Source organism: Gigantopelta aegis, chromosome 15 (assembly GCF_016097555.1).
Source record: "Gigantopelta aegis isolate Gae_Host chromosome 15, Gae_host_genome, whole genome shotgun sequence".
In the NCBI taxonomy this organism is placed as follows: Eukaryota; Metazoa; Mollusca; class Gastropoda; order Neomphalida; family Peltospiridae; genus Gigantopelta; species Gigantopelta aegis.
This window is the reverse complement of record NC_054713.1, coordinates 12,377,958-12,403,123: the sequence shown is the minus strand read 5'-3', so window position 1 is coordinate 12,403,123 and position 25,166 is coordinate 12,377,958. Positions and strand designations below refer to the sequence as shown.

Below are 25,166 nucleotides of genomic sequence, written 5' to 3'. Positions count from 1 at the left end.
CTGGCTGGAATGAGAAATAGCCCACTGGGCCCACCTACAGGGATCGATCCCAAACTGACCGCGCATCAAGCGAGTACTTTACCACTGGACTACGTCCCACCCACCCTTTTATTATGCAAAGGCATGAATGGGTATACAATGCCATAAAACTGCTGAGCTGTATTCGCCACTCAATCTGAGCTGTATTCGCCACTCAATCTGAGCTGTATTCGCCACTCAATCAATTAGCAGCAAGGGATCTTTCATATGCACCATCCCATAGACAGGACAGCGCATATCATGGCCTTTGATATACAAAACGTGGTGCACTAGCTGGAACAACAAATAATACTAGATTGGTGTCCGATAGATACCAAAGTTGAGCAACAATGTAAGTGCTAAAATCCTGATTATACATACCATTGTGAGTCCAGGACTTGCCAGGAACACAGCGGGTTTCTTCTCCAAAGCACTCTCAGCACTGTGCAACTCATTCTGTAAACGGAAGAAAGGAAGGTGTGTTTAACAATACCCCAGCACACTGTAAATTAGTCATTAAAGGTGTAGTCTGAAGTATATTTTTTCTTACCTAACTCTTTTCTTTCTGTATTAAAACTTTCAGATACTATTGCTATAAAAAATAATTAAATGTTATCTATGTCCAATAGTATTTAAATCCTTGTGTATCATTAGTGCAACTTGGATCTACTCATGACATTTGTAATCAATTATTTAGTAATCAAGTGACCAGTGCTCAACAAACTTAATTGGAACAATACTAATGTCAACATAATTTCTTTATGACAACAAAAATTTAACCTGTAAAAATCCTTCGTTGATGAATGCTCGTTTTGGCGTTTTGCCTGAATGGGCTGATTTGTGGAAGATGCGGTCCCATAGCCAAGACCACTTCAGGCGACTGAAAAGTAAAATCAAAACAATATATACAACATTTTTAAATATTCTTTTAAGACCACTTAAAATGAAGGGACTGAAAAATAAAGTTAGGACAAAATATGTAATTATGTTATAGAAAACAATATATACATGTATTAAAGATGAAATTGCTGAAGGTAGTACTAAACCAAATAACTTCCGGCTGGGTCAAAGTTCGAGGTGCACCGAACTTTTGATAGAGAAGTGAACACCACAAGTCCTGTGATTGGTTATAAATGTGAGTGTGTTGGTTGTAAAAAATAATAGTTTCATCTGGGTAAAAAAAATTTGCAATTTTATTTCATCTAGTACCAATGTGTCAAGTAGCCTTGTGCTTGAAACATGTATGGGGTACCTGTAAAAAAAAGTACTCGAATTTTGTGCGAAACTAGGGTAGTCATAGACGCTACCCGTTATCTCAGAAGCGAGCAGCTTGACCCCCATTTTTTTCTGATTCACTTTAAGTGTAAGGGTTGGTAGTATTTATATCCGTGGCGTTTATGTCGGTTGATACGTTGCAGGTAGGAGTTTTAGCCACATATGTTACTATTGTCGTCTATGGGATTTGATTTGGTAGTATACACCCTATAGCACATATTCAGTGCATAATAAAAAATATTATGATTTTGTCATTGTATTTAATTAAACTATACTGGTTGATTAATTAGCCATCACTCGATCATGCAAGTTCACAATGACCTTGACATTGACCTTGACAATAATCTCTGTACATGGCTCTGAATGGAGTTTGAATCAAAGTTAGCACTGAAGAAAAGTTGGTTTTGGCCTATAATTCATAATGTAAAGATTTCAATAATTTCTTTTTACATGGTATTTGACTTGCCATATACAACTGCTCTTAAATGTGGTATTATATATAGGCAACCTGAACTAAGATTTTAATAGCAATTTATTTTTATATTAAAAATAGCATGTGCCAATAGTGGGTTAATGTCTTTAGTTTCCATTAACATTGTTAATTTTTTATGTATGAAACTCTGAAAACTCAAATTTGTAAAGAAGTTGATTTTTATTGTCATTTTGACATATTTATAGGGTGCTAAGTTATATTTTAGACAAATTTGTAGTTTTATGCAAAATTTAAAGTAAATTTGAAGAAAAACTTTACCAAAAACATAATTAAATTTGTTGTCACTATTGTGCCTTCTGTTCTTATTTGTACATAACAATAAGGTTGTTAAACATATACTTAGATCTCCAGATCATTTTCTTTTCTTAATAATCACTTAGTTAGCTCTCATGAAAAGCATTTTGAGTTTATACTAGATTCAGAACCAATTTTTTCAGATCTGATTATCTGCCTTGGATTAAGTTGATAATTTATTTTATTGTTAAAGCTGTATTACCTAATGTTACTAGCTAAATAAAATGCTGGATTACAGATTGTAGGAATACATCTATTATACATATTGTATTCATCCGGATTAGAAAATAATGCAAGAAAATAGATGTTCGGGTAATTTTGTCATTTAAAAATAGTTTTTTTTTAATTAATCAGTAATTAATCAAAAATAAATGTGTTAAAGCTGCATGATTATTCCAGATATCACAACTATTAAAACCTCCAACTACAGTAGGCTATAAATAAAATATAGTCAGGAATATTGGTGGCTGCCAATAGTTTTGATGGTTCATTATGAAAATCAGCATGGCCGATGGATTTGAAATTCCCACACCTGGTAACTTGAAGACACCCACACCCAGCATACAGGATTTCCTCCCAACACTAATGTTCAGGACATTAAGTCATTACTTCATACAGGTACAGTCATGTTTGTGTTTCCTTCCTCAGACAGTGTATTTTTTTAATACTGATATTTCTTTGATGTGCCTGTTAAGGTCTTCATAATCTAGGGGTCAATCAAGTGCATGTGTTTTAATGGAATTCTTTAAAGGGTAGAGGTACTCTGACTATCTTTGTTGTCTCTACATATATACCTGAGTACACACACCCAACTGAAAGTAAATATCTTCAGGAGTTTTATTTTAAAACATTTTGTTGTTTAATATGACATATTGCATTTGTACAAAACTATATGCAATATATATGCTTTTTGAGGTGTACATTATATTAGGTTGCACTGTAGAAACAACAGTTTCAGTGAGGTTGTCAGTTTATGTCAGAATACACCAGATCCTGGTTGTCATAAAGACACATAGCTGGACACTTTTTGAAAAATGTATGTTATCAGTATAGGTAGTACTAAACCAAATAACTTCCGGCTGGGTCAAAGTTCGAGGTGCACCGAACTTTTGATAGAGAAGTGAACACCACAAGTCCTGTGATTGGTTATAAATGTGAGTGTGTTGGTTGTAAAAAATAATAGTTTCATCTGGGTAAAAAAAATTTGCAATTTTATTTCATCTAGTACCAATGTGTCAAGTAGCCTTGTGCTTGAAACATGTAAGGGGTACCTGTAAAAAAAAAGTACTCGAATTTTGTGTGAAACTAGGGTAGTCATAGACGCTACCCGTTATCTCAGAAGCGAGCAGCTTGACCCCCATTTTTTTCTGATTCACTTTAAGTGTAAGGGTTGGTAGTATTTATATCCGTGGCGTTTATGTCGGTTGATACGTTGCAGGTAGGAGTTTTAGCAACATATGTTACTATTGTCGTCTATGGGATTTGATTTGGTAGTATACACCCTATAAAAAGTTCAAAATACAGCACTAAATAATGACACCTTTTTTCATCCAACACATTTTATATTTGCCTGTCGACCAATAACACAACTCAGAGTGCAGATGACCCCTCTAATGTGGGTAAGTGATAGAAATAAGGAAATTTTGTCACTTGTCCACTGGACAAGTACATCTAGAAATCTACTTGTCCACCAACATTTTCACTTGTCCAAATAGGTGGAAGGATGGTTTGTAAGATAAGTTCAAGCCAAAAGCTTTCTAAATAAATTAACTCGTCACCTTTCAATTCAGATACATTTATTAAAATTGATACTAATCTTGTAAGCTAAACCTAGCAAGGTCCCCATTTCTTAGCTACCCCAATATCGCTATCTACATGTATGTCAATGTATTTAATAATGCATGCCCAAACTGTGTGGAAAGATTTCTGCAGTAAATGTTGCTATTTTGCAGACACTGCTCTTCTAAATACGTAGATATACCAGGTTATGAAGGTGTGATCACCAGAAATCTTGAGATTATAATCATCCAAACAACTTGCCCATTAGGCTATTACTCATTCCAGCCAGTGCACCATGACTGGTATATCAAAGGCTGTGGTATATGCTATCTTATCTGTGGGATGGTACGTCATATAAAAGATCCCTTGCTACTAATGGAAAAATGTTGCAGGCTTCCTCTCTAAGATCATATTATGTCAAAATTACCAAATATTTGATATCTAAAAGCAATGTGCTCTAGTGGTGTTGTTAAACAAAACAAACTAACTTTGTAAACAACTTTCTACACAATCTGTTAACTTTAAATTCTATATTACAAACTTGTGCCATCTTACCTTCTTCTGACCATGTAGATGTATATGAAGGAAACTGCGATCACCAGAAACATTCATAAATATTACCCAATCTGTTATCTCTAAATTTAATATTACAAAATTCTGCCATCTTACCTTTGTCTGACCATGTAGATGTACCAGGTTATGAAGGAGAGTGTGACTGCCAGAAGACTTGAGAGAATAACCCAATCTGTTATCTTTAAATTCTATATTACAAACTTGTTCCATCTTACCCTCTTCTGACCATGTAGATGTATATGAAGGAAACTGCGATCACCAGAAACGTTCATAATATTACTCAATCTCTTATCTTTAAATTTTATATAACAAAATTCTTCCATCTTACCCTCTTCTGACCATGTAGATGTACCAGGTTATGAAGGAGAGTGTGATCGCCAGTAGGAGGAAGACGACTATCAAAGCAATCATCCAGGGCTCGAGTCCGTCACAGTTGGGGTTGTCCAACGCACAGGCGCAGTGGTAGCCGTTGACCTCATCGAAGCACACGTACGGCCAGTTACACGGGTTGCTGGAGCACTCGTCCACGTCGATGCCACAGTGAATACCTTCCCATCCAGGCTGACATACGCAGGTGTAGAAATCGTCAAACGCCGTCGCGCGGTTTGCATGGGTACACGTGTACGCAGATTCATTTTTACCTGAAAGAAGGAAATGTTTTATTTAACGACGCACTCAACACATTTTATTTATGGTTATATGGCGTCAGACATATGGTTAAGGACCACACAGGTATTGAGAGAGGAAACCCGCTGTCACCACTACATGGGCTACTCTTTTCGATTAGCAACAAGAGATCTTTTATATGCACCATCCCAGAGACAGGATAGTACATACCATGGCCTTTGTTACACCAGTTGTGAAGCACTGGCTGGAATGAAAAATACCCAATGGGTCAATCGATGGGGATCGATCCTAGACCGACCGCGCATCAAGCGAACGCTTTACCACTGGGCTACATCCCCTTTACCTGAAAGAAAAAACTTTATCATTATAGTTACTTAAAACAAAATAATGTTAATTTTTACCTGAAAGAACATACTTATCATTAGAATTACTTGAAAAAAACACAATGTTAATTTTTACCTGAAAGAAAATACTTGTCACTATAATTACCTGAGACAAAATAATTTTAATTTTTACCTGAAAGAACATACTTATCATCAGAATTACTTGAAAGCAAAAATAATTCTAAATATTACCTGAAACAAAATATTTTTCATTACTTACTTGAAACAAAGTACTTTTAATTATTTACCTAAAACAAAGTTGTTTTCATCATAGATGTATGGGCTCCCACTTTTGTAGGGGGGGGGGGGGGGGGGCAGGCTGGTTTTTGCCCAAATTAAATGAAATGTAGATAACAACATTTATTCATATAAGCATTACTACCAAGCAACTATACAGGGTTACAAATGAATCACTAAACATTTTCCCATATATTACAACTAATTTTGTGTGCAGGATGAAGGAAATACATGGTAAAAAAGTCACGTTAGCACATTTTGCCCAAATATCCCTATTGTTTTTGCCCAAACTTGAGGATTGGCTCTACCACTAGTGGAGACAGTTGCAATGAATTGTAACAAAGAGGACATCTCCAATAAAAATGTGAGCAGAGGTAGATTAAAAAGATTGACAGCTCACTGTTAACAAACATCATGCCAAAATTTCAAGACCGACATCTTTTAGACTTATTTTGACACCATGAGTCGTGTAGATGGACTTTCCATTACTGAGACCCAAAAGACTTACTTTTGACACTGTGAGTCATGTTGTGATTCGTGTTGACAGAGACTTTTCATGACTGAGACCCTTTAGACCTACTTTGACACAGTGGGTCGTGTTGACAGGGACTTTCCATGACCGATACCCTTTAGACTTACTTTGACACTGTGAGTCATGTTGACAGGGAATTTCCATGACTGAGACCCTTTAGACTTACTTTGACACTGCGAGTCATGCTGACAGGGACTTTCCATGACCGATACCCTTTAGACTTACTTTGATGACGTGACAGGGACCTTTTTAGACTTACTTTGACACTGCGAGTCGTCTGTTGACACTGTGAGTCGTGCTGACATTTTTCATGACTGATACCCTTTAGACTTACTTTGACACTGTGAGTCGTGCTGACAGGGACTTTCATGACTGATTTAGACTGACACTGTGAGTCATGCTGTTTCAGGTCTGAGACCCATTACTTACTTTGACACTGTGAGTCGTGCTGACATGAGACTGATACCCTTTAGACTTACTTTGACACTGTGAGTCGTGCTGACAGGGACTTTTCATGACTGAGACCCTTTAGACTTACTTTGACACTGTGAGTCATGCTGACAGAGACAGGGAGATGTGAGTCGTGCTGACATGTCTGAGATACCCTTTAGACTTACTTTGACACTGTGAGTCGTGCTGACAGGGACTTTTCATGACTGAGACCCTTTAGACTTACTTTGACACTGTTAGTCGTGTTGATAGAGACATTTCAGGTCTGAGACCCATTACACTTACTTTGACACTGTGAGTCGTGCTGACAGGGACTTTTCATGTCTGAGACCCTTTAGACTTACTTTGACACTGTGAGTCGTGCTGACAGGGACTTTTCATGTCTGAGACCCATTAGACTTACTTTGACACTGTGAGTCGTGCTGACAGGGACTTTTCATGACTGAGACTCATTTAGACTTACTTTGACACTGTGAGTCGTGTTGACAGGGACTTTTCATGACTGAGACCCATTAGACTTACTTTGACACTGTGAGTCGTGCTGACAGGGACTTTTCATGACTGAGACCCTTTAGACTTACTTTGACACTGTGAGTCGTGTTGACAGGGACTTTTCATGACTGAGACCCTTTAGACTTACTTTGACACTGCGAGTCGTGCTGACAGAGAATTTTCATGTCTGAGACCCATTAGACTTACTTTGACACTGTGAGTCGTGCTGACAGGGACTTTTCATGTCTGAGACCCTTTAGACTTACTTTGACACTGTGAGTCGTGCTGGACAGACCTTTTAGACTTTTTTGACACTGCGAATCGTGTTGACAGGGACTTTCCATGACTGAGACCCTTTAGACTTACTTTGACACTGTGAGTCGTGCTGACAGGGACTTTTCATGACTGAGACCATTAGACTTACTTTGACACTGTGAGTCGTATTGATAGGGACTTTTCATGACTGAGACCCTTTAGACTTACTTTGACACTGTGAGTCGTGTTGACAGGGACTTTCCATGACAGCGATCGACAATGTGGTGATATCGGAGATAGATCCATTAGCATCCTGGACATAGACTCGCACTTCTTCGAATCCATGGAATCCTTCGCTTGGGTTGTAGGTCAACATGGTGTGAGCCCAAGACAATCTGTCCGATGACATCGGGAGGACAAGGTCATAGCAGGTCTGTTGATAGCAAAATATTCATGGAAATTAAAAAAAATTACTTAATTTTTAGTACATTATAATAAAATGTTGGAGTGAAAATTTATAGAACAAGCATTCAGCGAATACTGCTAAAGCAATAAATGTCCCATACCGCACACAGCAATTTTTGGTATCTCCTAAGTTCAAAGAAAGAAGAAAGAAGTGTTTTATTTAACGACGCACTCAACACATTTTATTTACGGTTATATGGCGTCAGACATATGGTTCAGGACCACACAGATTTTGAGAGGAAACCCGCTGTCGCCACTACATGGGCTACTCTTCCGAGGCAGCAAGGGATCTTTTATTCGCGCTTCCCACAGGCAGGATAGCACAAACCATGGCCTTTGTTGAACCAGTTATGGATCACTTGTCGGTGCAAGTGGTTTACACCTACCCATTGAGCCTTGCGGAGCACTCACTCAGGGTTTGGAGTCGGTATCTGGATTAAAAATCCCATGCCTCGACTGGGATCCAAACCCAGTACCTACCAGCCTGTAGACCGATGGCCTGCCACGACGCCACCGAGGCCGGTCTCTCCTAAGTTCAAGGGCCAAATTGGTAACCAATAAACAATAAAACAATAAAAGTTAAACTTGTTCTGTAACAGTACATGATAAAGCTATATGCAAAATGTCAGCTCAATATCTTCATGCTACACAAATTTGTTTCCCAGTTCAAGGACTATAACTTTGTGAAAAATGGGTCAATTGCCATCAAACTCAAACTTCATCTACAAAATAACACAATATACACAATAAAGATATTTAAAGATTGTCTTGTTATTTCTTTTACGAGATATGAAAAAAAAAAATCATCCACAAAGTGTGTGAATCAGTGAAGCTGTTCTCACATAAGTTTGCGAAAAAAAAAAATCATACTCTAATGAACGTAAAAGAAATAACAGACAATACAAATAATTAATTTCAAATCATACTTGCTAATAATAACACTAAAATATCATACTTCATTTTGAATTGCCTTAAATATATTTACAGGCTTTTTAAGTTTAACTTGATATTTTTTATCATAAACTAAAGCACGTACAGAATGAACGAATGTATGTATGTTTAACGACACCCCAGCACAAAAATACACATCGGCTATTGGGTGTCAGAAAAGGTTAAAATCCATACGGATGCAGCAACAGCACAGTCTGGAATGGTTTTCTTCACATCGCCGACTACAATTGTCCCGTTCGCTGGCTGTGACACCAAGGCGGTCAGATTGTCACTGTTATCAAAGTCATAGCCGCCAACAAATATGTCGTACTGCACATTAACTGTAGAGTTTGGAATATTTTCTTCAACCAGGATCTGTCGAAAAACATTTAAAAAATAATTTCCACATAATTAATATTTACACATTGTTCATTGAATCCAACATAATTATACTGTATACTGCATGTTATTTGTAGAGTTTGGAATATCTTCTTCAACATGAAACAAATCAGTTTATTTATTATGTTATCAATACTGAAACATACATTTAGTTCATAGCTTCCTAGAAATATGTCATATTGAAACATTGTTCATAGTATTCAACATATACTGTATACTGCATGTTATTTGTAGAGTTTAGAATATCTTCTAAAATCATTATAATCAAATAATTAACACTGAAATGGAATGAACAATGCTTAGTGCTATTTGTACAACAAGGAAAGAAAATATTGTTATCGACATTTCACCAAGTTTTAAACTATGGCAATTTGGTTGAAAGCAAATGGTTGCAAGTTGACACTTGGTATAGATGGTTCTTAATGATATACATACATAAAGTTTGTTTTGTTTAACGACACCACTAGAGCACATTGATTTATTAATCATCGGCTACTGGATGTCAAACAGTCATAGAGAGATTAAAACCCACTACATTTTTACATTAGCAGTAAGGGATCTTTTATATTCACCATCCCACTGACAGGATAGCACATACCACGGCCTTTGATATACCAGTCGTGGTGCACTGGCTTTAACGAGAGATATACATACATACATACTCAACAGGTACAGTTTTGTCGGGAAACAGGATGTACGAGTTTTTGTCAAAGACGAAGATGACCGGAGGATCTTGTAGAGGTGAAACGTCGATGGTTATTGTCACAGTCGTAGATTTGGGTGGAATATCAGGAACTGGAACCTCGTTGAGGGTAACGGTCACATTGGCAGTTCCATAACAGTTGGTGCATGGCGTGAAAATAAACCTGAAGCACAAGAATTGCATGGAATTATACAACTCGCCTACCACTTATTTGTGCACCATGATGAGCATCCATAGCTGCAACTATAAACCAAGTTTCATTGGTCTAGGATGCACAGTTTGTCAGAAACGGATCTAAATGCGAGAAGTTGACGTTGCCGCCATCAAGGAAGGAAATGTTTTTATTTAACGATGCACTCGACACATTTTATTTATGGTTATATGGCGTCAAACATGGTTAAGGACCACACAGATATTAAGAGAGGAAACCCGCTGTCGACACTTCATGGGCTACACTTTTCGATTAGCAGCAAGGGATCTTTTATATGCACCATCCCATAGACAGGATAGCACATACCACGGCCTTTGATGTACCAGTCTTGGTACACTGGCTGGAGCGAGAAATAGCGCAATGGTCCCACTGACGAGGATCGATCCCAGACTGACAGTGCATCAAACAAACACTTTGCCACCATCAAAAACAAAACCCACATATATCTCACCTTTTATCTTCATAATGCCAAGACAAAAATTGAAAAGAAACATTAATTAAAAGAGCGTCCCAAATTGGGTATAACTATTTAAGTGTTTCCCCTTTTCTAAATTCCTAAATCTAGCCTTTCAACTTAACTGCATCCTCACTTCCCAAAGCAATCAATCCTACTTGTTTTGACCCTCACAATAACTAAAGTTTAGAATGTTCCACTGTGTCAAAGACACCTCGTCTTCAACAGATGACTTAGATGGTTAAAACTGGGGATATGGAAAAAGGTTCACACAACAGAGAGACAGACCTGATATATTATGTATTATTCAACTATCATAATAATTAGTAGGCCCCTCAACTTACAGTACATCCCTGATGCTATAGCTATTATTTAAATGTTGTAACTGTTAGTTAACTTACAGTACAGCCCTGATGCTATAGCTATTATTTAAATGTTGTAACCGTTAGTTAACTTACAGTACAGCCCTGATGCTATAGCTATTATTTAAATGTTGTAACCGTTAGTTAATTTACAGTACAGCCCTGATGCTATAGCTATTATTTAAATGTTGTAACCGTTAGTTAACTTACAGTACAGCCCTGATCTAACAACTTTTATTCAACTATTGTAACCGTTAGTAAACTTACAGTACAGCCCTGGGGCCTAATTCACTAAACTCTTGCAACTTTGCGATCTTGCAGTGCAATGATAAAAGACTTGCAAAGAGGATGCTTTGTTGTCTAGCAGAGCCTAAGAGCTTTGTGAATAAAGCCCCTGATGCTACAGCTATTCTTCAACTATCGTAACCATTAGTGAACTTACAGTCCTCCCGGTGTGATGGTCAGATTGCCAAAGACATTAATGTCAGGTCCTACATCAAGGGAAAATTCAATTGTATCATCATCTGCATCAAAGTAGGTCATCTGATAGATCAGTGTGCCTGAAAAATTAAATTAAAACATGAAAAAAACATTGATTATTTTCTCTTTTTATTAACATTCAACCTGATCACTCGCATATAAAGTATGAGTACATTTAGACAAACACACACACACGAGAGAGAGAGAGAGAGAGAGAGAGAGAGAGAGAGAAAGAGAGAGAGAGAGGGGGGAGAGAGAGAGAGAGAGAGAGAGGGAGGGAGGGAGGGAGAGAAAGGGCAAGACGGACAGATAGACGTGTACCAGCATGTCTCTCATACACACAGACATACCAGCATATCTCTCTCTCTGTCTGTCTGTTTCTGTCTCTCTCTCTCTGTCTCTCTCTCACACATACACACACACACACGCACAGACACATGCACACATACAAATGCACGCACAGACACATACACACACCACATTGACATACCAGCATCCTCTAGCATGGTTACAGCTGTTGTGCTGGTCAGCTGTGGTGGGGTATTAGGAATGGCCTGTTGCATGGCTGTCAACAGAAACTGTGTCGGTTCCGAGAAAAATACTTCATGTGCTGATCGCCGTCTTCTCTGCACTGATGTGTTAATGTTCCTGGTACTGCAGACCTGGAGAAAATATCATATATACACAGTGAAACCTCTTAAAACTGGACCCTCTGTAAACTGGAATTCCATTAAAACTGGACCCTCTGTAAACCGGAATTCCATCAAACTGGATGTTTTTCGCAGCCCCTTTTTAAATGTATGTACAGAAGAGAACCTCTCTAAACCGGACATCTCTTAAAACCAGACTTTTTAAAGAGATGCCAACCCTAGTTGGAGTGTCATAGGAATCCAGGCCTTCAAAAATAGGAATGTTATCAGTGATGGCTCAGGAGCACGTTTTTTCAACATTTTCGTAAAGCCAAGTTCAAGGCCGTACCCAATCGGCAAACATCGGGGCTGTTCAGAAGACTGATTGCTAGACTGGTTTATTCTATATCGCCATGCTTGCTATTTGGAATCCATAAGTTTAAAAAACAAGACAGGAAACCAATCTACGATTGTTGACGGTGCATGAAGAGGGAAAAACATTTGCACTAAATACATGAAAATATGAATTTCTTTCTAAAAATCGTAATTTCAAACAAAACAATCGTAATCTTTGCTTTAAATTTGTAATGGTTGGCATCTCTGCTTTTTACTTGGTCCTGAAGGTGTCTGTTTTAGAGGAGTTTCAAACAACACACAACACAAACACACACACACACACACACACACACACACAAGCACACACACACACAAAGCACACACACAAAGCACACACACACACACACACACATCAAATAATATAACTGTGAGCCATTACATTAAAAGACAAAACATGAATCCACCTTCCTTTCTCTTCCATGTAACATCCTTATATCTCCCATCCCCAGCTATGCAAGACAGACCCATTCCATGACGTCAGCCCATACGGAATAAATCTGTCTTACATGGGCTATGATGTCATTGAATTTAACATGGGGAGTAGTACGTCACTGGTAATATATGATGTCATATTAATACGAGTTGGTTAGTTTTAGATCAATATTTTGTTACTAAAACCTTCATTATAAAAGCTATCTGGTTAATTTGTAGTGTTAAATATTAGTTAACACATGAAACAGACGTGACAAATAAGATAGTGTAGTTTATTTAATGATAAAATGGTCAAATAAAAAAGTTCAGCCAACTTTGTCTATTTGTGTAAAATAATGGTTTATTTACTAAATGAATGAGAAAAAAAGACTCCATCATACGTGTTCATGTGGGATAGACTAAGTACACCCTCTGTGGTGAAAATTTCAACCATGGGACTCAGAACCATCGTCCCTGGTTGAAATTTCCACCACTTCTGGTGTACTTTTTCTATCACACATAACCACATATGATGGAGTCTTTTAATCTACCCTAGGTGAACATGTGTAATTACCTTGACTGTAACAAGAGAGTTAGCTGCATCATACGTGATGGGAGAAGCTTCAAACTGGCAGGTGTCTTTAGCCTGTAACCATTTCTGAACACCTACAACAGAGAAAAACAGTTCTGATATGCATTGTTATGAAACAGACAATTTTAGGCGCACTACTATTTTGCGATTGGCACCTCAAACTGAGGATTGTGCTGAAACTACAATAGCGATGACACCATCATTGAAAAGAAGTAAAGTCCTCGCCATTGTAGGTGCATCAGTTATGCTTTAGTCCAAACTCTTAATACGTTAAAAGTTTGTTTTGTTTAATGACACCTCTAGAGCCCACTGATTTATTAATCGTCGGCTATTGGATGTCAAATATTTGGTAATTTTTTACATATAGTCTTAGAGAGGAAACCCCCACATTTTTTCATTAGTAGCAAGGGATCTTTTATATGCACCATCCCACAGGCAGGATAGCACATACCATGGTCTTTGATATACCAGTCGTGAAGCACTGGCTGGAACGAGACATATTCTAATGGGCCCACTGACAGGGATCCATCCCAAACCAACCTCGCATCAAGCGAGTGCTTTACCACTGGACTACATCCAACCCCAAACTCTTAATAAATAACTGAATGTTAAGTTACACATTACACATACAATACCTGGATTAAAGTACAGAAGACTTCCAATAAACGTTGTGTCTGCCGGGTCGTATGGGAAGGATATCTCGAGTGGGCCAATCATCGGCAGTCCACCAATGGATGTTACGGAGAAAGATGTATCGGATGCATTGTATGTCAATCTACAAAAATAAAACATTACCAGAAGATATATTATTCTTGTCGTATGTCAGTCTACAAAACAAAGCATTACTTCAAATATCTTTCTTGTTGTATGTCAGTCTACAAAACAAAGCATTACTTCAAATATCTTTTTTGTTGTATGTCAGTCTACAAAACAAAATATTACTTCAAATATCTTTCTTTTAGTAGGTCAATCTACAAAACAAAGCATTACTTCAAAAATCTATCTTGTAATACGGGCTTGTTTGAACCCTAGTGGTATATGAGCACATTAAACTAGTTATTTATCTGTCTATTGTAGTACGTCAATCTACAAATCAAAACATTACTTCAAATATCTTTGCATTGCAAACAAAAAAGGCCAGAAAACAAATTTTCATATCTCCTACGTTCAAGGGCCATAACTCTGTAAAAAACTTGATCAGTAACAGTACATGATAAAGATATATACAAAATTTAATATCAATATCTTCAGGCACTGCAAACAAAAAAGGCCAGAAAACAACTTTTCATATCTCATACGTTAATGAAGCTGCAGGGTTTGTTATGTATGGAACATATCTCACCTTCCATTTAGAATTCTGTCTAGAAATGTGCTGGATGTTAATGAAGCTGCAGGGTTTGTAATGTATGGAACATATCTCACCTTCCATTTAGAATTCTGTCTAGAAATGTGCTGGATGTTAATGAAGCTGCAGGGTTTGTTATGTATGGAACATATCTCACCTTCCGTTTAGAATTCTGTCTAGAAATGTGCTGGATGTTAATGAAGCTGCAGGGTTTGTTATGTAGGAAACATATCTCACCTTCCGTTTAGAATTCTGTCTAGAAATGTGCTGGATGTTAATGAAGCTGCAGGGTTTGTTATGTAGGGAACATATCTCACCTTCCTTTTAGAATTCTGTCTAGAAATGTGCTGGATGTTAATGAAGCTGCAGGGTTTGTTATGTAGGGAACATATCTCACCTTCCATTTAGAATTCTGTCTAGAAATGTGCTGGATGTTAATGAAGCTGCAGGGTTTGTTATGTATGGAACATATCTCACCTTCCGTTTAGAATTCTGTCTAGAAATGTGCTGGATGTTAATGAAGCTGCAGGGTTTGTTATGTATGGAACATATCTCACCTTCCGTTTAGAATTCTGTCTAGAAATGTGCTGGATGTTAATGAAGCTGCAGGGTTTGTTATGTATGGAACATATCTCACCTTCCGTTTAGAATTCTGTCTAGAAATGTGCTGGATGTTAATGAAGCTGCAGGGTTTGTAATGTACAGAACATATCTCACCTTCCGTTTAGAATTCTGTCTAGAAATGTGCTGGATGTTAATGAAGCTGCAGGGTTTGTTATGTATGGAACATATCTCACCTTCCGTTTAGAATTCTGTCTAGAAATGTGCTGGATGTTAATGAAGCTGCAGGGTTTGTTATGTATGGAACATAATCAGCTGAAGCGTCAGATCTGTAGTCAGCTTCCAAATCTGACTTTGTCAGCAATGTCACAGCAATACTCTGTCCATCTGGCAAACCTAGACACACAAAAAATCATATTCATTCAACTGTAAGACAACTGTACATTGTACACAAAAGGTTTTGTTAGCACAGTGTGGTGCTTCTAGATTATGGTAGCCCCATGCACTCCCATGGCTAGTGATATTCAATGTTGCCAATGACGTCACTTTACATCTCCTTTCAGTAACACGAAACTGGGTACATGACATTCCCATTTTCAGGGCGCTGGGAAAATGCCAATGCAAAATTGCTATTGAATTTTTGCTTGTTTGAACATTATTAATTATTTACACAAAAGTTAATCAGTACAAATGTGCCACCCACTTAAATTATGCAGATATCAGGACACAAGAACATTAAAAAAATAAACAATTGCTCCCGTGTCACAAAAGATAAACACGGGCTCCAACCCTGGCACTACTATATTTATTTTCTGGGGTCAATAAACTTTTAAAAAAAACCAAAACCCAAAGAAACCCTAAGCATTTTGAGAGTACTGCTAAAGCAATACATGTCCCCTACCTGACCCAACAAATTTTTGTATCTCCTAAATTCAAGGACCAAATATCATTAACAGTACATGATAAAGCTATATACAAAAGTTCACCTCAATATTTTCAGGTATTGCAAAACGTACAAAATGTTTTTTTCATATCTCCTAAGTTCAAGGGCCATAACTTTGTCAAAAATTGATAAATTGCCATGAAAGTAAAACTTCATCTGTAACAGTGCATGATAAAGCTATATACAAAATTTCAGTTCCATACATGTATATCAAGGACTTCTAAAAAAATGTCTGGAAAACCAATTTTCACATTGCCTGAGTTCAAGGGACATAACTCAGTCAAAAATGGGTAAATCACCATGAAAAGTCAAACTTGATCTGTAACAAAGCTATAAAAGCTATAAAAAAGATTTCAGCTCAATATCTCAGTCTTCTAAAAAAACAACATCCGGGAAACATACATGTATGTGGGACAGACAGACGGATAGATGAATGGATGTAGACAGACAAACAGACGAATGGATAGACAGATAGACAGACAGACAGATGGATAGACAGACGAACTGACTGACGGATGGACAAACAGACAGAAGGACAAAGATGAAATATAGTTCCTTTCAGATGGACCCGTAGGGGACTAATAATAATACAGAATGTCAAAATGTCAGCTCAATATCTCAAAGTCTTCTAAAAAAAACATCCGGAAAACATATGTGGGACAGACAGACGGACAGATGGATAGACAGACAGATGGATGGACAGATATACAGACAGACAGACAGAAGGAAAGAGACCTGTAGTCCAGTTGGACAGGTAGGGGACTAATAATAATACTAAATAGGGAGGTAATGGTTGGAAGATTTACCAAAGCGTGAACTGACCTGTCGGTGTGACAATTTTAATGCCCGCATTGACCGCGCGACGCCGACGCCCTACTCCCGTGCCAGTGTTGAGCACTACTTCAATGGGTCGTCCACCAACACATGTCTGTATCTCGGTCGACTCACTCGTCACCTGCTTCGTCCCCACCAGCTTGGTGTCACAGGCATTAGCCGCGTTGCAGATCTGCATGTAGATGTAAAGGACTGACCCGGGGGGCATTCTGAACGATGCTCTGCTCGTTGGCTGGTTCTCCGTGTTGCCGGGACGATAGTTGTTCAGTTTGCGGAACTGAGTTCCACTGACCCACAGCCAGCCGTCTTTGATCTCTGCGGTGCCTGCGATGTCCAAGGCAACCAAGACGCATGGAAGCACGTCTTGGCTGAAGGTGGGTGAGCTGCCAACACAAATATCTGAAGGAAACAAAAACAGAAAAATAGAACTAGAGGTGTAATGACAGGACAATATATAGTTCTGTATTATGGTACAAAGTCCATGATATCCATGTTGGCAATCAACAGTGGGCCAACATTGGCAAGCGACAGATTGCCAATGGTGGGCTGTCGACGGGCCTACATCTATTTAATATTGTTTGCCAACAATGGTCCACTTTTGTATGGATTGGCAACTGACACAATGCCAATGGTTGAGCCGATGGGCCGACATCTATTTAATGTTGTTTGCCAACAATGGTCCACTTTTGTATGTATTAGTCAAAAGGATTATGGGCTGATATTGGCAAGCGACATCATGCCAATGACTAAGTCAATGGTGGGCCATTGATAGGCTGACATTGGTTTAATGTTGTTAACCGACACCGGACCGACATTGGCAACTGACAAAATGCCAACGGTTGACCCGATGGGCTGACATCTATTTAATGTTGTTTGCCAACAATGGTCCACTTTTGTATGGATGAGTGAAAAGGACGATGGGCTGATGTTGGCAACCAACAGCATGTCAATGACTGAATCGATGGTGGGTCATTGATGTGCCGATATCAGTTTAATGTTGTTAACCGACTGCGGACCACTTCCGTAAGGACGAGCAAAAAAAAAAGACTGTGGGCCGACATCGGCAACCATCAGCGGGCTGATGATGGGCCATCAATGGCCCAATGTAAAAGGCCTGCTGGGATGGCTGATCAATTCAGACCAGCTGCATCTCAATACATACAATATATACATATTCAGGGTTTCTGCCAGAGGGTATGAAGGAATTACATACCCTAAAATCTGTAATTTTAAAATAGATTATAGTAAGCACACCACTGTTTGATATTTGAAAATATACATGAAGGAAGGAAGGAAATGGTTTATTTAATAACACACTCAACACATTTTATTTACAGTTATATGGCGTCGGACATATGCTTAAGGACAACACAGATATTGACAGAGGAAACCCGCTGTTACCACTTCATGGGCTACTCTTTCCGATTAGCAGCAAGGGATCTTTTATATGTACCATCCCACAGACAAGATAACACATACCATGGCCTTCGATGTACCAGTCCCTTTGATCCCAAACCGATCTCGCATCAAGCAAGAGCTTTACCACTGGGTTACGTCCCGCCCCTCCCACTGACGGGGACCGCTCCCAAACTGACCGCGCATCAAGCGAGATGTACATGAAATGCAGCTCCAATCTGACAAGATTTCAAACCCATAACACAGTAGGCACACTGATGATCTGCTTTGTGTTTATTACATATCCTCTAATTATTTTCTGGAAGAAAGCCCGATATTGTAAAATCACTGGCCTTGCTTTTCAAGGTACATACATACACACTGGATTGGCTAAAACTGATAACATAAGCAATCAGAACCGGTTTATCCTAGTAGCAGATGTAGCACATGCTATGGTTCCTGCGCGGTGATGTGTACATTTATTTTCCTGCTGCAGGCCCCTTAAACCAGCTCTGTAAGCAATAAGTTGTAAGTACATAAAATATACAACTTGATGGTAAAAAAACCCTGTTACATGTAGTGTTAAAAATATACAATGATGCGTAATAACTACATTTTCAATGTAATTAAGTATATATCATGACATAATAACACTTAAACTACACTAACCATATCGCTTAACATTTACACAACACTATAACCATATCATCTAACATTTAATCAGTACTTAAAATTACCGTATCTTTCGACCTCTGGGTCAGGGCTAACTTCCCATGATGCACTAACACTGTTCTGGTCCGAGGACTCCATGGCATTCTCTGGTATGACGTTTCCTGGAATCGCCGTAACACCTTCCAACTGTGTGGGCACTGTACTCGCTTTGGGGGGCACATACATGACTGTTATATCTGTAGAAAGAAATGTTTTATTTAACGACGCACTCAACACATTATATTTATGGTTATATGGCGTCAGACATATGGTTAAGGACCACACAGATTTTGCGAGGAAACCCGCTGTCGCCACTACATGGGCTACTCTTTCCGATTAGCAGCAAGGGATCTTTTATTTGCACTTCCCACAGGCAGGATAGCACAAACCATGGCCTTTGTTGAACCAGTTATGGATCACTGGTCGGTGTAAGTGGTTTACGCCTACCCATTGAGCCTTGCGGAGCACTCACTCAGGGTTTGGAGTCAGCATCTGGATTAAAAATCCCATGCCTCGACTGGGATCTGAACCCAGTACCTACCAGCCTGTAGACCGATGGCCTAACCACTACGCCACCGAGGCCGGTTTTATATCTGTAGAGTCACAACCACAAAACAATTAGTCAATCAAAGTCTCTGTCTCTGTCTTTCTGTCTCCCTCCCCTATACTCTCACCCTCTTTCTCTCTTCTATAACCCACTCTTTCTCTCTAACATTATGACTCTCTTTCTCTCCAATACTCTTTCTTTCTTTCTTTTAACTTATTTTCGTGCTTATATCCAATTAAGGTTCAAGCACACTGTCTTGGGCACACACCTCAGCTATCTGGGCTGTCTGTCCAGGACAGTGGATTAGTTGTTAATTGTTAGTGGTTTGTGAGATAGAAGAGGGTGTAGTGGCCTTACACCTACCCACTGAGTCATTAAAACTCACTCTGGGTGGGAGCCGGTACCGGGCTGCGAACCCTGTACCTACCAGCCTTATGTCCGATGGCATAACCATGACACCACTGAGGCCAGTCTATACTGTCTATCTCACTCTGTCTGACTGTCTCTCTCTCTCTCTCTCTCTCTCTCTCTCAAAGGAGAGGGATGCAATTAGAATATTCTCTAAAGAATCCACAACAAAAAAACAATTAGTTGTGGTTCAACTATACAGTAATGGATTGATCTCATGTCAGAGTTTTTTTTCTTTCTTCTTTTTTGTTCATTCTTACAATACTTGATATGTTTTTTTTGCCAAGGTTAGATGGAAGAAGAAGGAAATGTTTTATTTCATGACGCACTCAAAACATTTTATTTTACGATTATATTGTGTCGGACATATGGTTAAGGACCACATTCCCACTCCCCCCCCTCAAAAAAAATAGAAGAAAAAAAATAAATAAATAATAACACCCACCCCCCCCCCCCCCCCCCCCACACCAGCATACTTTTAGGATCTTCATATGTTGTGGTCATTCCCCTCCCCCCCCCCCCAAAAAAAAAAATATATATATATTAACACGCCCTCCCCCCCCCCCCCCCCCCCCCGAAAACCCCACAAAAAAACCCCCAGCATACTTTCAGGATCTTCATATGTTGTGGTCATCCCCGCTCCATTGGTACACTTGATTGAGATATAGTAAGTCTGTTTGTCCTTCAGGACACCTTCAAGGTCAGAGTTTGTGCCGGTCGCCTTCTCCCCAGTAGAGGTGTAGTTCTGAATATCTTGTGCGCCCACCGAAGTGCCAATAGCCCACTGGTATTCCTGTCGGGCAGCAAAAAGAATCATAAGTGTACAAGATGGGGGGGGGGGGAAGGAGAGGGCAACTGCCCCTCACAGTGCTAAACCAAATCCTCAATTTCAGCCAAAAAATTATAAGAGATATATATTCAGGCAAAAATGAGATAAGAGATATATATTCGGGCAAGATTAGCTGGCCTGAAATCTTTTCACCATGTAACTTCATTATTCCAACCAAAATTATATTATTTGTAATCCATATAAAAATGTGCTGTGATTTGTTTGCAACCCTATATAGCTGTTTGGCACTTAAAAAACCACTGAAATCATCTAAACATAATGTTACCATGACATTGCTTTCGTCATCTTCACATTTCCAGATGACTTTGATGGTGTTGTTCGATTTCTGGAATCTTGTGGGTCTATACTTGCCCTGCCCAACGTCGATATACAGCAAGTAACTTGCGTTGAATACCGGATCAGTGATGTCAATGTTGAACTTTTCCGATGATGCCACAGCCGATACACCAGACGCCAAAACAGCTTTTACTGTATGAAAAAAAAAAAAATGGAAGGTGGAATGAAGAAGAAGGAAACGATTTATTTAACGACACACTCAACACATTTTATTTACGGTTATATTGCATCGGACATATGGCTATGGACCATACGGATATTGAAGGAGGAAACCACTGTCACCACTTCATGGGATACTCTTTTTGATTAGCAGCAAGGGATCTTTTATATGCACCATCCCACAGACTGTATAGTATATACCATGGCCTTTTGATATACCAGTCGTGGTGCACTGGCTGGAATGACAAATAGCCCAATGGACCCACTGACTGGGATCGATCCTAGACTGACTGCGCATCAAGTGAGCGCTGTATCACTGACCTACATCCCGCCCCTGGTACTGGGATGTAAAACTAGTACCTACCAGCCTTTAGCAAAGTGTTCATACTTCTATTTATAGCCATTTTGAGTCATTTCCTTTACAGTTATTCTCATGCTTATACACAATTAATATTCGAGCACGCTGTCCTGGGCACACATCTCAGATATCTGTGCTGTCTGTCCAGGACAGTGAGTTAGTGGTTAGTTGTTAGAGGTTGGTGGGAAAGAAGTCAGTGTAGTGGTCTTACACCTACCCACTGAGTTGCTAAACTCGCTTTAAAGGTGGGAGCCGGTACTGGGATGTGAACCCATGTACCTACTAGCCTTAAATCCGACGGCTTAACCACTACACCACCGAAGCCAGTTTATAGACTTTGTAAAATTAAGCTACTTGCTCATCTTACAGCAGCTGATTGGTCAACATTACCTGTTAGGAAGTAGGCTATTGGCTCGATCTTGCCGTCAATGACCTTCGTAGTTGCAAGAGCTAGGCCGTCAAGTTGAAATTTGATCAGTTCTGTTGTGTCATTTTTGCAGTCTGTTTCGCAAACGAAATGATCACAAGGCCGGTCACACGGAACACAAGTGCTCTTTACCTGTATAAAATAATACGAATAAAAGTTAAACTTTATTTTGTTTAACAACTCCACTAGAGCACATTGATTTATTAATCATCGGCTATTGGATGTCAAACATTTGGTAATTCTGACACATAGTCATCAGAGGAAACCAGCTACATTTTTTCATTAGCAGCAAGGGATCTTTTATATACACTTTCCCAAAGACAGGAAAGCACATACCACGGCCTTTGACCAGTTGTGGTGCACTGGTTGCAATGAGAAAAATCAGTTAAATGGATCCACCAAGATGGTTCGATCATGTGATACAAGCACCACAGGTGAGCATTCAACCAACTGAGCTAAATCCCGCATCTTAATAATTTGATTAATAGAAACAGTTCAGGAGCCGAATTCACAAAGGTCTCTTAGGATCTGCTAAACAGAGTAATCTCTTTACAAGTCTTTTAGCATTGACTGAGAGATCGCAAAGTTGTGAGAGTTTAATGAATTAGGCCCCAGGTTATTATTATGATAATAACAAAGAATAATTAATAACACAAGAATTCCTTGGTGTTAATTGTCTTGCCTATATACCATACATTTATGCTACAACCCAAGCACCTCGGGAAAGCATTCTACTGACGGCGCCAGTTCTTGCCTCATAAAAATTGAAGCACATCTAAATAAAAGTTGCAGTTTGTTTTCTTTAATGACAGACACAACTAAAGCACATGGACTGATTTAGTAATCATTTGGTAATTTTGACATATAGTCTTAGAGAGGAAACCAGTTACAATTTTCCATTAGTAGAAAGGGATCTTTCATATGCACCATCTCATAGACAAATTAGTCCATTTACCACAGCCTTAATTGATATACCAGTCGTAGTGCATTGGCTGGAACGAGAAATAGCCCATTGGACACACCAACCAGGGTCGATCCTAGACCGAACGCACATCAAGCAAGCACTTTACCACTGGACTACATTCCACCCCCATCTAAATAAACGTTATTACCTTGGTAAACTGTGATATGTTGTCCGTCAGTGGCGATGAACCGATTCCTGCTTCGTATGCGATGATTGCATTGTTTCCTCCACGGAACGGCGCACCAACCCGACACAGGTGACTACTGTCAGGGGGCAAAACCAAGTCTCTGAATGTAGCTTTGGCGCTCCACACTTTGGGGAATCCTTTTAGATCGTTAACGTTATGAGGCATGCTGTTCTTGTAATTCCACGCAGCGAAGATGAGCCGAGTGGACTTGGACAGATACGGAACACCACAGTTCTTAGTTGCCAAGTCTCCGTCTATGAAAACACTGAAGCACCACGTTTCCTGAAATAGTGGCAACAAAACTGACATGTTTTAAAGGAAGGAAGGAAATGTTTAATTTAACGATGCACTAAACACATTTTATTTACGGTTATATATGGCGTCAGACATATTGTTTAGGACCACACAGATATTGAGAGAGGAAGGAAGGAAATGTTTTATTTAACAACACACTCAACACATTTTATTTACGGTTATACAGGTATATGCCGTCAGACATATGGTTAAGGATCTTACAGATATTGAGAGGAAACCCGCTGTCTCCACTTCATGGGCTACTCTTTTCAATTAGCAGCAAGGGATCGTTTATATGCACCATCCCACAGACAGGATAGTAGATACCACTGCCTTTATTACACCAGTGGTGGGGCACTGGTTGGAACAAGAGATAGCCCAATGGGTCCTCTGACGGGGATCGATCCTAGACCGACCGTGCATCAAGCAAACACTTTACCACTGGGCTACATCCCACCCCGGCATGTTTTAAAGGTTACCTTTGTAATAAAGTAAAGTAGAAGAATCTGGCTGTTGGGATGTTTGAACCAGACTACTATCCTTACTAGTTTGAGGATAGGTGATGTTGAAAAGACAAAGTTAATACTAGATATAAACTGTTTTGCCCCCGAACACCCCCCCCAATCCTGCGAACATGGCGGTGTTATCATACAAAAACTGTATAGCCCTTTACCTCTGATGCTCTGGACTCATCTTTGCTGATTAAAAAGTTCAAGGTGTAATCGTGGAAGTCATCAGCAGGGTCAAAGTCAAGGTCGTATTGCTCAACCAAAGGTGCCTGTAGTTTTTCTGATGATGCGCACCAAGCCACTATCTTCTTCATTTCTCCTGCAATTATACGTTTGATTCAAGCCACATTTTCATCTATTACAAGGCGACTAGTTTCTAAATACTGAAAATACCTCTATCCATCAGCTTGTAAATACTGAAAATACCTCTATACACCAGCTTGTAAATACTGAAAATACCTCTATCCACCAGTTTGTAAATACTGAAAATACCTCTATCCACCAGTTTGTAAATACTAAAAATACCTCTATCCACCAGTTTGTAAATACTGAAAATACCTCTCTCCATCAGAAAATAACTAGTTTGTAAATACTGAAAATACCTCTATCCATCAGATCACAACTAGTTTGTAAATACTGAAAATACCTCTATCCATCAGAACATAACTAGTTTGTAAATACTGAAAATATCTCTATCCATCAGAACATAACTAGTTTGTAAATACTGAAAATATCTCTATCCATCAGAACATAACTAGTTTGTAAATACTGAAAATACCTCTCTCCATCAGAACATAACTAGTTTGTAAATACTGAAAATACCTCTCTCCATCAGAACATAACTAGTTTGTAAACACTGAAAATACCTCTATCCACCAGAACATAACTAGTCTGTAAA

At 39.0% G+C, this 25,166-nt stretch overlaps 1 protein-coding gene across 1 annotated transcript in view; it reads right to left on the bottom strand.

Annotated features, from left to right (window-relative positions):
• Positions 1–25,166, bottom strand: part of LOC121390363 — a 310,647-nt gene that overhangs the window by 3,922 nt on the left and 281,559 nt on the right. Inside the window, exons 124-141 of the mRNA XM_041522159.1 lie at positions 24,433–24,587; positions 23,427–23,747; positions 22,278–22,446; positions 21,300–21,502; positions 20,791–20,977; positions 19,256–19,426; positions 17,112–17,522; positions 15,583–15,742; positions 14,076–14,215; positions 13,423–13,514; positions 11,903–12,074; positions 11,375–11,492; positions 9,864–10,068; positions 8,999–9,178; positions 7,637–7,841; positions 4,761–5,073; positions 799–898; positions 400–474 (exon numbers count right to left, since the gene is read on the bottom strand). Coding sequence (XP_041378093.1) covers positions 400–474; positions 799–898; positions 4,761–5,073; positions 7,637–7,841; positions 8,999–9,178; positions 9,864–10,068; positions 11,375–11,492; positions 11,903–12,074; positions 13,423–13,514; positions 14,076–14,215; positions 15,583–15,742; positions 17,112–17,522; positions 19,256–19,426; positions 20,791–20,977; positions 21,300–21,502; positions 22,278–22,446; positions 23,427–23,747; positions 24,433–24,587 — 3,377 coding nt within the window. The remainder of the gene's footprint in view (positions 1–399; positions 475–798; positions 899–4,760; positions 5,074–7,636; positions 7,842–8,998; positions 9,179–9,863; positions 10,069–11,374; positions 11,493–11,902; positions 12,075–13,422; positions 13,515–14,075; positions 14,216–15,582; positions 15,743–17,111; positions 17,523–19,255; positions 19,427–20,790; positions 20,978–21,299; positions 21,503–22,277; positions 22,447–23,426; positions 23,748–24,432; positions 24,588–25,166) is intronic.